At 49.5% G+C, this 16649-nt stretch overlaps 6 protein-coding genes across 6 annotated transcripts; 2 read left to right on the top strand and 4 right to left on the bottom strand.

Moving 5' to 3' along the window:
- Window positions 1-364: 364 nt before the first annotated feature.
- On the top strand, window positions 365-898 carry FMAN_09841 (uncharacterized protein; the record flags this gene model as incomplete). Its single annotated transcript, XM_041820449.1, has 3 exons — window positions 365-545; window positions 589-818; window positions 866-898. The coding sequence occupies 3 exons, from the start codon at window positions 365-367 to the stop codon at window positions 896-898; spliced, it is 444 nt and encodes a 147-aa protein (XP_041686328.1).
- Window positions 899-1873: 975 nt separating this feature from the next.
- Window positions 1874-3256, bottom strand: FMAN_09840 (uncharacterized protein; the record flags this gene model as incomplete). The annotated part of the gene is made up of 2 exons (XM_041820448.1): window positions 1874-2079; window positions 2128-3256. 2 exons carry the CDS (start codon window positions 3254-3256, stop codon window positions 1874-1876), a joined length of 1335 nt encoding a protein of 444 aa, XP_041686327.1.
- Window positions 3257-3886: 630 nt separating this feature from the next.
- FMAN_09839 (uncharacterized protein) lies at window positions 3887-6071 on the bottom strand (the record flags this gene model as incomplete). Its single annotated transcript, XM_041820447.1, has 5 exons — window positions 3887-4334; window positions 4383-4934; window positions 4981-5384; window positions 5430-5641; window positions 5687-6071. 5 exons carry the CDS (start codon window positions 6069-6071, stop codon window positions 3887-3889), a joined length of 2001 nt encoding a protein of 666 aa, XP_041686326.1.
- A 1135-nt stretch (window positions 6072-7206) lies between these two features.
- On the top strand, window positions 7207-9232 carry FMAN_09838 (uncharacterized protein; the record flags this gene model as incomplete). Its single annotated transcript, XM_041820446.1, has 2 exons — window positions 7207-7365; window positions 7430-9232. 2 exons carry the CDS (start codon window positions 7207-7209, stop codon window positions 9230-9232), a joined length of 1962 nt encoding a protein of 653 aa, XP_041686325.1.
- A 491-nt stretch (window positions 9233-9723) lies between these two features.
- FMAN_09837 (uncharacterized protein) lies at window positions 9724-10064 on the bottom strand (the record flags this gene model as incomplete). Its single annotated transcript, XM_041820444.1, has 2 exons — window positions 9724-9771; window positions 9822-10064. 2 exons carry the CDS (start codon window positions 10062-10064, stop codon window positions 9724-9726), a joined length of 291 nt encoding a protein of 96 aa, XP_041686324.1.
- A 3458-nt stretch (window positions 10065-13522) lies between these two features.
- Window positions 13523-15357, bottom strand: FMAN_09836 (uncharacterized protein; the record flags this gene model as incomplete). The annotated part of the gene is made up of 2 exons (XM_041820443.1): window positions 13523-14695; window positions 14749-15357. The coding sequence occupies 2 exons, from the start codon at window positions 15355-15357 to the stop codon at window positions 13523-13525; spliced, it is 1782 nt and encodes a 593-aa protein (XP_041686323.1).
- Between the last annotated feature and the right edge of the window lie 1292 nt (window positions 15358-16649).

The raw sequence follows: 16649 nt of genomic DNA, 5'->3' as shown, positions 1-16649 counted from the left end.
TATTCAACTCGATAACTATAAACTTCGATACAATACCACCATATGAGACCGCATTACCCCATTCCGGATAATGCACCCGCCTCGTACAGTAAATTCCGTTGATTCCGTTTGGACGAGCGGATAATGCACCGTCAATGCTAAACCTTAACAGGAACGGCATTTGCCCGCGGTCCGATCAGCCTGCGGGGTAAGATCGTCACTCACTGATTACAGTGGGAGCGCTCACTAAGGAAGATCCGAAGTCCACTATCGGAAGTCGGAAGCAGGGTCACGGAGCGACACATTATTGAGATAAACTGCAACGCACAAGCTTTGAGACAGCGCAATTCAGAATCATCACAAGATCACCTAACGAAACGTCAAAATGGAACAGTCGTATTCTGTGCAGAGTCCCTCGGATCAGTCGGTTCAACCGCACGTTATCCAGTTCCTCCAGGCCTTTTATGCCGTGTCCGACACCCCCGGGGAGACCGACAAGTATGTGGACATGTTTGCGAAGGACGCGACGTTTGTTCTCGCATCAAAGAAGGCTTCAGGTCACACTGGTAAGTCTCCAGTCAGGCGGATGAGCAGGCATTGACGGTGTAGAAATCACCACTTTGAGGCAAGGAATGTGGGAGGCTGTTGCGTCGCGGAAGCACACTCTCAACAAGGTGTATCCGTTTGGCGCGGGTTCAGACGAGGTCATGCTCCATGGTTCAGTGGCTTTGCAGCTGAAGAATGGCGGCTCGGCAGAGATTGAGTGGGCGGGGAGGGCCGAGTTGGAGAAGACGGCTGCTGACGGAAAGTATCGGCTCAAATTTTACCAGGTGTATTTGGTGAGGACTTCACTGCGGATGAGAGATGTGATGCTAATGATTGACAGGATACTGGAGCTGCCGCAGCATACAAGAAATAGAATCATAGTAGAACACAACAGTTTTCATCAACGATGTACATTCGGTGCGAGTTTTCAGTGACGTGATGCCTGGTGAGCTGCTGAAACAGTATTGTATGTATTATTTGGATATTGCGATCGGAAGCAGCAGATCTGAACATCCTGATCTTCTGAAGTTGATCAAAGCGAGGATCATATGGCGAGATATATCCTACAATCGCGATGCAGAGTAGAGCACCTCTACGAGCTCAGTGACAAGAGGTACATGAGCATCACACAGATTCCTTGAGGATGGTTTAAGAGAGCGAAGCTTCATATACATGAAGTCAGACGCTGTGACTATGTATCCCGTTTCAAAAATCATCCTGATAGTGTGTTAGTCTAGGTAAAGTGAGCTTGGCGTTGAGCTTTATGTCAATGACCCAAGGGACTAGCCTCTTGCTACACCTGTTGACCCGTTGCGATCACAATACCACGGTCTATGAGACTAGCAAGATTGATATGTGCCTTCAATACCGTTTCTGTAGCCTCTAATACTACAAGATAGTGTCCATACGATGAAGAGGTTGGATAATAGCTCGGGGGTCAGGGTTCCCCTCGTCAACCTGTACATAATCGTACGGAACAGATATGTAAACTAATGAACGGGTACCTGACATAGACAGCCAGTCAGATTCTGGACTAGACCGCAGCTGTCAGTGTTAGACTTGACATGGGCCTGCAGATCCCAACCGTTGCAAATCCCTGAATCTTGCCGAATATGGGAGTGGTTAAGACGCTTGGAAAGTGGCCAGACTGCCCAACACCCTAGGTGATCCACCAGCATGATCGAAAGTTCGACCAGGGTGTGAACTAGTTATAGCCTCGATCTGCCTGCAGAGGTGGAGACATGAAGTATGAGGAAACGAGGCGATAGGTTAGTGAACCAATTTGACATTTTGAAAACCGACTATGACAAAGCTAAGATATCAAATTCCCAAACTCCTCTTTTCCCATTTATGCACCGACAATGACACCGTTAGGCAGCTCAAGACCCAGAGGCAGACCGTTGAGGAAGCCACCAGCGTACTTCTCTCCTTGTGCCTTGGCCAACTTCTCCTCGATATCCTTGTACATATCATATGTGTTCATCTCCTCGATGGTGAGGACCTCCTTCTCGTTCTCAACCTTGTATGTGGAAATGTCCTTGTTGACAGAGAAGCCTGACACAGTTAGCATGAATCACAATTATGGAATATCGAATGACTTACCAATTCGCTCGTTAATGTTGTAGGCAGCCTTGGCAGCGGCGGCTTGGACGCGTGTAGCTCGGGGGAGGCGGACCTTGTCGTAGACAGAAAGAGCCTGCTTGACATCACCGTTGAAGTATCGCTTGCTGAACAGGATACCAAGAGCAGCAGCATCCTCAATAGCCATGCATGCACCCTGAGACTGGTGAGGCATCATGGGGTGACCAGCATCTCCGAGAAGGCAGACATTCTCCTTGGCAATGTAGGGGTAAGGCTGGTGAACCCACAGACGCCAGGGCTGGATTTCCTTTCCAATGGCAAGATGTCCAAAGACTTGGCGGTCGAGCTCAGGGTAAGGCTTGAGGAGATCCTCGGTGGGGAGGTCCTCAGATCCCCAGGCCTGTGTTGTGTAGTCACCCTGCTCGCGAGGGAAGAAGCAGTAGTATGAGAGAAGCTTGCCACCGTTGCAAGGAGAGAGGACGATCTTGTCCCACTTTCCTTCTTGACCGCCCCAGTACTCAAGAGCACTGTTTAGTGAGTAGTCGACGAGACCAGCCTTGACGGCCTCTTCGGTTGTGACGTTGCAGTGGAGGCAGCTCTGGTCGGAGGGCTTCTTCTCAGGGTTGATGCCGAGGATCTTTCGTACAGCAGAGCCAATACCATCAGCACCAATGATAAGATCGTGCTTGGCAGTGACACCATTCTCAAAAGTGATAGTGCCTGTGGGGAAGTCGATAGCGGAGCACTTGTGGTTGACCAGTAGCTTAGCAGGGGTACCCTCTCCCTCGCCCATAGCAGTGTCCTTGAGCATAGCGTGCATGTATTGCCTGTGGAACATGTTGTACACGAAACCCCATCGCTTCTCGTAGTCATCGAGATCGTACACACTGACAGGCTCGCCGGTCTTCCAGTCGCGGTTGATGAGCTTCTTGAGAACGACGGGGTCACCCTTGGCGACGTCGACGTCCCACTCGTGCAGCCAGCGGGTTCCGTTGGCGGCGCAGGATACTGAGGCGCCGACTTCACCGGCAAAGTCTGAGCGCTCGTAGATGGTGACGTCGTGGCCTGCGCGGCGGAGAGCGATGGCTACTGACATGCCACCGATGCCACCGCCGATGACGCCAACGTTGAGGCGCTTCCAGTTGGGCATCGTGGGGGCGTTGTCCTTGATCATTTTGAAGGTGTGAAGGTGTGAAGGTGTGAAGATGTGAGAGGATGTGAGATATGATGAGGAGTCAAGTTGAGATGTTGAGATTGAGTGACTGTAGGATGAGATGAGATGTTATTGTATTGAATGAGTTGATGATGATGAATTAATTCGATTTGAAGTCGAGCAACCATCACTATTTAGCTTCCTCACGTCCAAACGTTATCTACCCCGGATCGCCAACCATTCAGAGTTCATACCCGCCCTGCAACCACTATCAACAACTTGAACCGCCTGCGGCTGCAATTTTCGGAAGTTCCGTATTCACGATAGGTTATCTGGAGATAGCGGAAGTCCACAGCACGGAAGTGGTGCGATATCCGCTAGCGTCGGGTAACGCACTGCCCCCGTTTTGCTGATAGCACCCGCGTGTTTGCGGTAGCCTCTGTGCGGATCTGCGGATCGTGGATGGAGATTTCTGGGGTAGTCGCTTGATCAATTGTACCGATGATTAGCGGAGGTTGATGCGAGGAGTCAGTGTCGGTATTATCACGACGGTTGTTACGAAAGATATTGAAAATGTTGATTGTTCATACAGGCTCATCAATTCATACAGTTTTACAGACAGCTAACTCATGATAAAAATGGATACGTATCCCATAACGATACATTCAACGTCTCCCAGTCCAAACTAAAATCCCCGCCATCAGGCTGCTGAAACACCCAATCCTGCATTGAATCATCCATCATCGGACCAGTCTGAGTATCTGTGAAAGGAAACATTGTATCCAGCATCTGCTGGGCAGACTGTGACCCTGCCGTTTCAGGCGGTGCATCCAGACTGAACAGCTTGGAGACGTAGCGGCTTCTTCCACTAGATGCCTCGTTTGCTCGTCGCTTGTCAATAGCCCCAGACAGAGTTGTCAGAATGTCAAGATAGTGCGCTGCTTGTGGACTTTGCGTTGCTAAATGCCTGAGGACGTCTTTGGCGCCTTCGAATGCGTTGCTAATGTCTGATTCAACGGGGTATTTGGCGAATATCTCTAGACCGAGTACGAGTCCTGATGCGAAGACGAGGGCTCTGTAGGCTGTTAGAATGTAGATCATTGTAGATAGCCAGTGAACTTACTTCATAATGCACATGTTCCCTTGTAGTAGCCCAGCGTTGAGAGCTTCGGAACATGTTTGCGACAGATACATTGCTGCATCAAGACACGCAGCGGCCAGCTGAGTATGGGCTCCCTTTCCAAGACCCTTGGATGTAAGTGCCGAGACCAAAAACGGTCTGGAAACGAGCATAACAGCCAGGTAATACAGACACGACACGTAAACCTTGGCAATCGCGCCGTGTTGCTGCGTTACTGTTCCTGGACTGGGATCTGCTGAGGGTATCTTGACCGAAGCAGGAAGCTCTCGTTTCCAGCGTTCAATGTCTTGGAGGAACTGCTCTACAATGGCAGTCGTGACCTTTTTCTGGTCATAAAGCGTATCTGTGATATCGTTGATGATAGTGGAAACTCTGTTTGACGCCATCAAATGCTCGGTGATGCTATCGCCCTTCTGCGCGACGTCATCCAATTTACTACTGCTATTCGATCGGATCTGGGCAGAAGCGGATGGGCGGCCGAGAAGCGAATTAACAAGCTTATCAAGGATACACACGCTCATCCATACCCGCAACCTAAGCCATTAGCCACATCCGAATCACTATAAAGGCCCAAACTTACTTTGCCTGATCCTCCGGACCTGGCTTCGCAGCATAAGACTCTCTGCTATGCAGACCTAGAGCGAGGGCGGCTTTTGCAGCGACTCCGAGATACATAAATGCTGCGTTTCTTCTACACTCGCCGAGCATGAAGAATGCCATGAGGAGGAATGTGCGGACCATATCTAGGTCTGGATCTTCGAGGAAGCCGACGAATGCTTGGCTGCGAGCGCGGCGGAAATATGCTTGGCCTATTGTTTTCGCGCTGGAGAGGGACTCGCATTGAGCGCCGATTGCGATTACTAGGTCTATTGAGGCTTGTTTGAGAGGTGAGAGATTGGGAGATGGGGAGTAGCCTGTGTCGTCGTCTAGATTGAGGAGAGTCTCGAGTTCTGACGCGTCAAAGACGTGGATTAATGCTTCGGTCTGCTTTCATTAGCATACATTCGATGATTGTTGGTGTAGACATACCACTACGTAATAAGACCTTAAATATTGCTGCTTCTGATCGGGACTTAATCTCATCGCACTCGTCTCATCGTGTGTTGTAGCTGTTGGTGATTCAATCTCAAGCATGGTGTCGCTCTTCTCATTGTGAGAAAATGCCGATGGTCCAATTTGCTGCGACACCAAATTTCGTACAATCTGCAGAAACGAGATTGACGCTGCGCCTCCAATATAGACTAACAAATAAGCATTTCATCGGCAATTGTGACAGGCTTTCATACCTCTTTCGCCTCTCGAGTTCAGCAGCATCCGCGGTGGATTCGATGCTTCAGTCTGGCTGTCCTTCTCATCATCCTGCTGCGAATGCGACGGCGACAAAGGTCTATACCCCTCATCCGTCTCCATCGGCTGACTGCTCTGATGCGAACCCGCACTCATCTGCTCCGTCGTCACCGAACCCGCCGCCGCAGCCTTTGCAGCTTCAGCGCGAGCTCTTGTTCTCGAACCCCTCGGAGCATAGGTGATGAAGCACTGCGACTCAAGACCGCGACGGACACATTGCGTACAGGGCGCTGAGCCGCTGCATCTCTTTTTCGTCTCGCGACACAGGTTGCAGGCTTCTGCTGCTCTTTGGCGTTGGTGCGCTGGGACTATTGGGCGAGGCATTGTGGTCTGTGGTGGTTTGGGGATGTTTGTGACGGGGACTGGGGGGCATTCCGTAGAGATAAGGGCGATGAGAGGGCGTATGTACCACCGGCTTCCGATGGGGTTCCGTAGTGATAAGCTTGCCCCCCGAAGACTCGGTTTAGGCTACTGATAGTGCTGTTTGCGGGGTAGAAGTGCTGTGTTTTCACTGGTTGGGGCATTGCGCTAACTGAAGAGCTTGACCATGATGACAAGGGCTCAGAGATACCGAGAAGCCCGATTGAGTGGAGTCATGACTGGAGAGGACCCTTGAGTCTCTTGCTATGTCTCTTTCTCAGTAGTTCATTTTATTCAGCCTTATCGGCGTTAAGCAATGGTGAGTCTGTTCCACCTGTTGGCTCCGTTTTTGCGCTTGAGTTCGCTCACCTGGGGATTTTGGAGAAATGACATCATTCCTGGGCTTTACATACCCTGGAGACTTGTAAGCTTAACTACCCGTAACAGATTTAATTAAAGACTCTGGAACTAGCAATGCTATATAGAAAGCAATAAATAACTTGCTATTATGTCAGTAAGCTTGCCTTTGGACCCAAATAGAACTAGAACTAGGTCGTCAACGAACTTGAGTGGCAACATTTATGAGCAGTGAAGGTATTCTCCACAGAGATAACGGTAGGATAATAAACCGCAAAATGGCTTACACGCCAACTCCTCCACTGAGAGGCTGTGAACAACAGCTTGCAAATCAGAGTCTTTCCCAGAAAACAACCATTGTTGTAGAAGAAAAGCCCAGTCAGTCTCATTGAATTCAGAAATTTCATCAATGACGTCAACATTAGAGCTTGGATCTGACCGACTTTAACATGGTCTAGCCACTGTATAAATAGATTCTTATCTAAACACCAAGAAAACTCTGAACATCGGTTGTTCCCAGTATAAAACATGACGATTATCACGACATGCGAGATAAGGCCGGGCATAAGGGCCGAATCCGGCCGAATCTCAGCAAGATCCATCTTTCCAGCATCGGCTATGCCGGCATTGAACCGGAGATGGATTGTCCTTATCGATAAAGTGGGTCAGTTCTGACTCTTTCGCAGTAACAATTTCATCCCTCATTAATGAACCATCACCACCAAAAACCCCATCCCGAAAAATGTCTGCCACCGATGATGGAGAACTTCCCGCCGTGTTCGAATCGGCCTCTGCTTACGACACACACTCAGACAGGGACACTGACCGGATAAGATCGCCGCGTCGTGGCCTCAAGAGGATATCTGCAGCGTGCCAGAGATGTCGCCGAAGAAAACAAAAAGTACGTGCTACCACATCCTCTCGGGTCGTCGACGACATAATGGACTGACTTTTTGTGACCAAAGTGTGACGGCAGACATCCCGTATGCGGGGCTTGTGCTGCTGCAAATGTGCCTTGTGTCCCCTCAGATCGTCTCGTTGTCAAGGTCGACAGGGAATGCGAGTGCGACCATCTGAGAGGCCAGGTAGAGCGCCTGAAAGACCGCGTGAACGAGCTGCAGACACAACTCGCCATGCAATCGAGACTGCCCTCGGAAGCTCGCTCTCAGGAGAGTCATCTGCAGATAAGATCTGTCGCCGATCGCCAAGAACCCGATGGCTCGGTTGCGAGCTTGGAGAGGGGATATGTTGGACGCATGCTTCTGCCAACTTTTAGAGGATTGGGACCTAACGGCGCTTCTGAGACGGGGTTTATGACGGGACCTTGGCAGCTGTGGCATGGGCTGTCAGCCAGTGAGACGCCTCCGACCGCCACGTCAAACACATTCTCGCTTCACCGAGACGGCCTCAGCCTGATTGAAGTATTCTTCGATCGTCGATGGCCGCAATACCCGGTCCTTCATCGCCCGTCGTTCATGGAGCAACATTACATACCGTACTGCAACGGCCAAGTACGGAGCAGACTGTCAGCGTTTGAAGTCCACATGGTTCTCGCGATTGGAGCATCAGAAAAAGCACGAATCAGCTCAGACGCGCCCGTTTCTCACGAGGTCTTCTTCGAGGCAGCTGTGCGTGATCTCGACGCAGTACTTTCAGCTGATGACCTCGACTGCATACGCTGTCTTTCTCTGCTCTGCCTTTTCGGCAGCAACGAGCCGCAGTCGGTCAATTTGTGGTACACCGTTGGCATGGCGTTGAGGCTTGCAGTAGGTATCGACATGCATCGGGAGGAGAGCATGGCCAATAAGACGCTGCTCGACGCCGAGATGCGAAAACGGTTATTCTGGAGCCTGTACACCATGGACCGAAGTGTCTCAATCTCTCTCGGCAGACCATTGGGTATTCAGGACGCTGATATCACGGTACCCCTGCCATTGGTCCTCACCGATGAGCAAATTGCCGGACCTGCAGACCAAGCCATAGCGAATATTCTTCCCGACGTCAGAGACATGTCTGCATTTCGTCATATCGTCGAACTACGTCAGATCAACGCGGGAATCTACTCCGCCCTCCACTCGGCAGGCGGCATAAACCTCCAAGGCCGAAACCTCGACTCCATACGCCAACAGCATTACACCCGTCTTAACGCATGGCTTCTCTCCGCCCCGAGATACCTTGCGCCACTGTCGATGTACCAAACGCCAGAGTGGTTTCAAATCGCATATCACCAAGCCGTCATCAACCTCCACCGACCATCTCATGCATCGCCAGTGAGCAGCGCAGATGCCATTCGACTATGCGCGGATTCATCCATAAGCCTTATTAGCTGCTATAACGCTCTATACGCGAAGAACAAGATAATCTACACGTTTGTGGCGCTAGACTCACTGTTCATGGCTGCTGTTACGATGCTGTACTCTATCAGAGCGAGTTCCGTGGTCCGTCTTGAACTCACAAGGGAAGTCGTCGAGGCCAATATCGAAACTTGCGTGAGACTCTTGTCCAAAATATCACACGGCAAAAAGGTTGGTGAGAGGAGCACCCAGATCATACGGAGATTGGGCAATGCAACGTTGGCAATTTTCGACAACACGTCACATGCCGAAGGCGAGATTGACACAGAGTTCATGTCATGGTTTGGAGTCAAAAGTCAGAATCCACCACCTCGTCAGGAGTATCCTACGCCAAGCATCGACACAGCCTGGAACGATCTATTCGAGCATGGATACGACCTCAACAGTTTTCAAAACGTGCACCTGCTGCTATAGGTCAGAGATGTAGTTTAACTAATTTAAGTTGTTTCTTCAACGGTTATGGATGGGCCGATTGTCAGGGATCCCTGGGTTACATTGTGTGATTGAGTTTTGAACTCCGCAGCATCCGGTACCGGCATTGACTCCATTGAGTACAAGTTTACGAGAGTATGATGAGTAGAGTTGAAGTTGCTCAGAATGTGACTTTTGGTTAATTTAATCAGCTGTATCCTTGTCTTAGGGCAGTTCATGTGATCTAATTAGGTTTGTTGTTGTCATGACCATTCACAGTCAATAATCAAAAGAATGTAAAGTATAACCCCTGTATGTATATTCAACCTAAGATTAAGGTCATCGAAGTAAATACAAACATCAAAACTGCCTATTGACATACGGAGTAGCTGGCATAGGCTTTCTCCGTCAGATCCTCCCACCGTATGTGCCCTGATATCCAACAATCCAACTAGTTACTCCATAGCGTAGGTCAAGTCGCCGAGGCGTGTCAATTAGAGAACCTTGACACAGTTGAGGGCGTTGATGTTGATGAGGGCACCCTGAAAACAGTTAGTATCAGATCTTCTTATCCCTCTTCTGGGCTACTTACCACGGCCAGAGGGGAGTTGGACTGGCAGCAGTAAGAGGTGGTGGAGCAACCGGAGCCAAGAATCTGGACGACACAGCCGAGACCGTCACAGCAAACGTTCTGGCTCTGGGCAGAGCAGGCGGGCTGGTTGTTGCCATTGTTGCTGCCGCCAGTGCGAGGCTCGACCTCGTAGTTGCCGGGAGCGGGAGCAGCGATGGCAGCGGCGGCCATGGCGAGGACGGAGGCGATCTTGGTGAACTGCATTTTGAATGGAGTTGAGTTGAAAGTGTTGGTTTTAGGAGTGTAAAGTGTTTGAAGGTGTTGAGGATGCTGATGAAGATGCTGATGAGTGTTGATGAGGACTTTGAGTCCAAGAGGGAGGATGATGGCCTCTTTATACTTGACGCTTCATACCAGAATCGTCGAGTTCCCTGATCAAGCGCCCGTCTCCCTGACTGTACGAGATTACTCCAAGCCATAATGTTACGTGACGATATTCCGCATCACACATCTCAGCTGAGTCGAGTCCAGAGACTTTGAGCAGCGGAACTCGGGGCGATCACTGCACCGGTCTGTGTTTGCTAGTGGGGCTCAACTCTTCCTCCCTTGGTCTGTGATCTTCATCATCCACTCGGTACCTGGCCAGGATAAGGGAGGGACCCATGTTTTCCCTGCTCAGATCATGTTTGTTTCCTCGTTGTCACGCCTCAATTTCTGACAGGGATGGTTGCATTGTTTCAATATACTTTTTGCGTAACAGTACGACTCTAACTGCCGATGCCCGCTAAGTATTTTAGAATTGTAGGGCGAGGGTCCGCTCGTAAATTTTCAGGCCAACGGATAGCCCCGGTATCTTTTGGTTAGCGCCCGCAATATGGGGATTCAGGGCATCAAGTCCAATTTCAGCTAAGAATAGGACAGAGCAGTTGCAGTATTGAATGAACAGCAAAGTGAGCTCAGTAGGTTTCATTGAAGAGAAAGCAAGAAAATTACATCGTGGCACTGCAGTGGCTTCGGACCTTTGCTCCGTGACCAAGACGCAGCATCGTCATGGAGCCAGTCGCGGTTCCGAATCTTGCAGTCGATCCACGACGTAAGTCTACAAGCAATGCATGAGAAAAATGACACTTTTCAGAGCTGAAATCTTGAAAACGCACAGCATAAAACGTTGAGTGTAGTGGATTGCTGCTGTGAGGCACTAGGGTCTCGCGGTAGCCACGTCGTCAACGACAACTCGAGCACCCGCATCAAGGGCCCTCATTTGCTCTCCCCTCCCGGTCCTTGGCTGAAAGCCAAAACGGGCCCGCAGCCCAATATGCAGCCACAACGAATTGGGGGGTTAATCCGCAGTAAACTTGGCATAATTACTTCTTTTTAACGACCCGCAAACAATGCCCTAGACCGAGACGGCCACGCGTGTTCCTGGCTCAATTGTCTTAGCTGCAGTTCTGCATTGATCGACAAAAGGGCAAGTCTAGCCTGCAGAGTCTCACCCAGTAAGTGAACGTCTTATTGCCGATAGCCCGGTAGGGAGGGCTGAGACTACGGTTTTGATTGGACCCAATTGCCGGAAGTCTCAGCCCGGTGGCTTGACGCCGATGATCAGTGCTTCTCATGGGACGAAAATGCTAAAAGGGCAGAATTAGCTGATGAGTGTTATGCGGAGAAGAACGCAAGGGCCAAAACGAGGGCAGAGAGCGTTACATCTGGCGTCTGACTTTAGCACAGCGCACTGAAGTATTTTCTGGCTTTCCTTTTTCCTGCTGAAGATCGCTCCTCAACGTGGTAAAGCGCTCTCGTAACGCTGACAGGGGAGATGAACCCCAAACAGGCTCTGTTGGTCCAGAACAGAAAGTGGATTGTATGCATGTGCCGTAGTAGTAGCCCCAAAAATTACAAAACATTTCTATCAAACCGTTCAGTGGCAACACTGACATGCTTTTTTTTACCCCTGCCACGGGAAGCCAGCCAAAGACCCGTTGGGATGTCTCAGAGGAGCATGTTCATAAAAGGCTTGGTTTACGAAGGGGAATCGCTGAGGGAGGTGAAAACAAGAGGGATCTGCGCTTTACATACTCTGATTAGAAGTTCCGTATTTTTACGGAGTTTGTATTACCACTCCAAATGCCCACCAGCCTCACGATTTGTCAGTCAGGCTTGACTCGGTCTGATAGTCTGCAGTCGCTATCCCTACTACTCGTTACCTGTCAAAGGGATCCAATAGGGTAACAGCACTGGCTCAGCCACTTGGTCGACTATCTTATTTCTTGGAGATCATTACTTAGATTATCGCTACATGTTTCAGCTCCCCCAAGATCTGCAACATGCAATATGGCTTTCATCGGCGTACAGAAATCGATATCAATCTTTGCCATAGTACAACGTCGTATTGACCGAGGTGATCGTCGATCGCCACGACCTTGAGGCTTTGTGCTTGTGCAACGGAGTGACAGACCAAGACGAATTGGATCGGTGTGATGACACGGTGATACAGCAGTAGTTCTTTCCGAGGTGGGAGGCCTTATTTCAAGCCTCAGATCAGAAACCAACCTCAGAAATGCAGAATCTTGTTTTTTGTTAGTCTCCTTACGATTTTTTAAGGTCTCGTGATAGCCCTGGGTTGGTACATGAATCATGAATATGCATCATGGTCTGATGCCTGTATTTTCTTGTCGCGACCATGCATTTCTTCTCAACTAGTCTTGAACCGTCAGCATTGTCACTTTAGTTGACAAGGGTGATTGGAACTCGTGTTGTAGATCTTATAGTTGCATTGGCTTGACTGATAATATGACTGGTTATCTCGAGAGGGACTGGAGTTCCTGCCGGCCAAAACATCACTAGAAAGGAGGAAAGAGAGAAGAATTCTTGGTGTGCAAATCGAATGAATGAGATACAAGGATCATGAATAAGATTAGTTAGTTGTTAATGGAGCAGTAGTAGTGGATATATGGGGACTTGGAGCTAATGCTAGGAACTTCATCGTGGCAACAAAATGGCTTCAGATCTCTTCCCAGCGGACTGAATAAGGCTCCTCAAGAATTCTTCTAAGCTCACTATAAAATGACAAGGCTTTGTACTAAGTCCCTTGTATTTCTGGCACTTAGGCTAGCCGTCCGGAGCAATCTTGCCTTGCCAACAATCAGCCGCCTGCAGATGGTCCCTACGGCTCGACCAATTGCCGAACCCTTTTTGCTTTTTCCAAGTGGTCTACTGTACATGCAGAAATAATCCGCTTGCCGCGTCCGCGGCGGGAGCTCCCGTTGCTTTGCGCACTCCACACTCATTTCGCTTTATGAAAGCTTTGTAGATGATCCACCTTGTACTCCGTATAATTCGCGAGATTCCGAAGTGGAAGTGGGATGAGCTTTCCAAGCGATGGCCCACTGACCTCAAGTCTAAGCTCGCTGAGAATTTACCCTATGCACCAATGCTGAGCTACATCAGCCAGCCGAGGTCAGAGCAAGAGTCACGTTGAGCTGAAGAGTAGTGCCTGAAAGCTTGGTGATGAACATCAACTTTAATGGACTTCTCCAGCGTCTAGTAGGGAAGCGACATAGGTTCTAAATTTGCCAAGTGATATATTGAATCCTACTATTAGCCACTCAGGCATCGTAACAAGTCAAGTTTGCCTTTGTAGGCCGAGAAGTAAAGAAAAACTGAGCTGCTGAGACTTTCAAGAATACGCATCACAAGTCTCATCTGCCCTTCCTTCTACCGCCTTACACTTCCCACCTGGCCATATACCATGCAATATCCTGGACTGCCCAATTGACTGTGCCCCGACCTCGCTTACTCAAACGGATGTCATTCTTTGCCTTGATACACGCATGCTCGGTGGAGCGGAGAAGTGCGTCGGGTCCAGAGCTGTAAACCCACGCGGCCCCTTCAGGCAGCCGATCCATGGGCTGAAGAGCTTGCTGCAACGATTGAAATGCATTCAATCTTCCGTGTTCGGAGCTGATGTGTGCAGTCACAGTCATGTTCGTCAGGGACTGTGACATGTCTTGTAGCTCTTCCCATTCCCGGAACATCGCCATCTCCTGATGTCGCACTGTCCAAAGAAGGGTGAACTTGGAGGCATCACGTCGTGTTTCTAACCACCACCGGGCGAGGCTGCAGGCACCAGTTACTCCAGTTCCCCCTACGATGCATATGAGGTGAGAAGCAGAGTTAAAACCCGAATCGTTGATAGGGTACGGCCCTTCTAGCCGAACGTCAAGACGCAGGCTACTCAAAGGGCTTGGAACCATAGAGGCCAGAACCCAGGTCCATTCCTTGTCCAGTGTTTTCTGCTTCTTGCCCTTGGTGCGTTGTAGGAGGAATACTGGACCGCTTACGGATGAGCTTGGTATAGCAGCGGTGAAAGGGTGGTTTTGGAGTTTGCTAACGCTGGGGAAGTTGAGATAGTAATAGCAGAGCGGCTGCGTAGAAGAAACTCGTTTTTCCACTGATAGTTCTGTCCTTTCGGATGCTGGAAGAGAGATCCTGACCCAACCGTTGTTTGCGTTTTTGAGAGTCGCGAGGACCGTCCTGGACAGCCCATTGGTTTCGCCGAAGAAAAACCGTCGGATCAAGTCGATGAACCACAATAAAAGGCCTGGAATGAGAAGATATAAGTCGGTGCTTGCGTGAATGCAGGATGCCGCAAAAATGATGGTGCCGAGGAAGACATGGCTGTAGTAGAAGAGGTTGTAGTGGCGTCTGCGGATCCATGGGATGGAGGTCAGGACAATCAGGAATATCGGAAGAAGCGCTCCAATTCCAGTGTAGGTGGTCATAGTAAACCAACTGCTGCGTTGCTTGCTCTCTGTAAGCGTCATGGCCGGGTTGCCAGTGGCAAAAGCCTCTTCTTTCGCCTTGTCTCCCTCACTGCTGCCATCTGTGGCGTACACCTTGTTTTGATTAGCGTCTGCTTCCAAGCCTGTGCCTCTCTGTCAGCACTTACAATGTATGAGACTCCGTGTGCTGTCGCGCCGATTGCGAAGAGGTACGAGATCATCTTGTGGGCAAAGAGCAGAGAACTCTGGTGAAGAGAAAAGGCGTGGCCAACTAAGCTGTTTCTGGACACTGGTATAATCAAAAGGCCGAGTAGAATGTCGGCGTAGTGACCGGTTACGCCTGTAATTGTCAGTAGCAGCTTGGCTGACGACCAGTTCAGAGGGTCCGCTCTTAGACCCCAGAACTGATCTTGGGCCGGCAGCCATAGAGCAGTCGGGGCGCCCACAACAGCCAAGATCCAGACAAACAATAAGAGACCGCCTAGAGTGATTCGCTTGCCTAATAGCGGCAGTTGGTGGAAGAGGTGGAAGCCACTGAGCGATCGGGCAGTTTGGCTATACTGGCGAAGAATAAAGAATAAAGTGGTAAGTATGAGGAATCCATAGTATATGATGAGATGCACTCGGGTTTCAAAAGGGAAGTATTCCTCGGAACAAAGTGTTGCATAGCAAGGGAAAAAGGTAAGGACAATTGAGGCGGCAGCCGAGCTACCAAGGATGAGAGACAAAGTGGCGATATCTACTAAACGAGACATTCCCAGTGAAAGACGCAACATAATGTTGGTTGTGTTCGAAGTATTCAAGTGATATGGTTGGGAAGAGGTTGGCTAGTAAACACCTGACTCTGGTTGAGCATATATAACGGACTGCATGACGAATGAACAACATCTAGATTATATATGTGGAACGAAACTCCCTCGAGACTAATTACTGCTTCTATCATTCAAGCTTGCTGGTGGGTTTCCCATTGAGGCTGTGAAAAGGGGCGTTGAAGAAGCTGGCGCGTTCAAAAATAAGCATATCGACGGGGACTTCCTAAACAGTAATAGGAGAGGGGCTGTTACTCCATCTGACTATCAAATAAGCTTTAACCTTAATTTCTTACTAGTCTCTCTGTTGTTTATTTTAAAGGTGGTGCGTAAGCTCAGTACCGCTCAGGACATTAGTGTCAAAGTCCGTCGGACCTTCTATATCCACGACTGCATCTTCGGAGAAACCATTAGGTATCCTTATTCCGATAGGACCAGCTGTTTACGATCAAACAAAATTTTATGCCAGCGCATTAACTCATTATCGTGTTAATTGATCAGAAATCTAAGTTTTGGCCAGTTATATGTGAGGCAACTAGTTGCCGATGGGGTCCCTCCCCCGACCAGGCAGGGCTGCTTTGCTGATCGTTTAGGGGCATGATGAAGGCCTTGACACGGCCCCTGCGATGGGCCAACAGGCAGTGAGAAAACCATTGTCAAGAGAAAATATGGGGTTGCAGCCAACAGCCAATGATATTGGGCGATTGCAAATGGGGAGATGTTCCGGCCAAAGCGCCGGAGGAACGTTGAATTGCCAGGGGCTTACCGGAGGAACTTCGATTAGTCGGAGACAGTGCTTCTCAAATTGGGGCTCTTGGCGCCGAGCCTCGGTGTAGCATATCCTTCCGCAAAACGACATACATCCACTGCTTGACCATTAATCGTCAATGTTGTGACACTCATATTCTGAACGCGAGCTGTGTTTAATTCCTCATTTTAGGGGGCCACATCAGCATCTCATTTACCAATCCCGGAATATATCACGTTGCCACAGCGGCCGACTTGGAGGTGAACAAGGCGCTGCAACCATTCAATGTTAATATTTTCGCCGTTATACGGCGATGCCACGTATTATTACCTATATTATAATGGCCGTTATATGGCCGCATTATCTACATTGGAATCGTGACTGGGTGATAAGCCTGTTGCTTGGTAATTTATCCCTAATGCCTCTGGTGGCATTCGGCCAGTACACAAAGACACTACAACTTGTAAGTAGAAATGAACATTTCTAAGTATACGAGTCTTACACGCTAACA

Source organism: Fusarium mangiferae (genome assembly GCF_900044065.1).
Source record: "Fusarium mangiferae strain MRC7560 genome assembly, contig: FMAN_scaffold011, whole genome shotgun sequence".
NCBI lineage: Eukaryota > Fungi > Ascomycota > Sordariomycetes > Hypocreales > Nectriaceae > Fusarium > Fusarium mangiferae.
The sequence above is the reverse complement of the archived record's forward strand: the minus strand, read 5'-3'. Positions and strand labels throughout refer to the sequence as shown.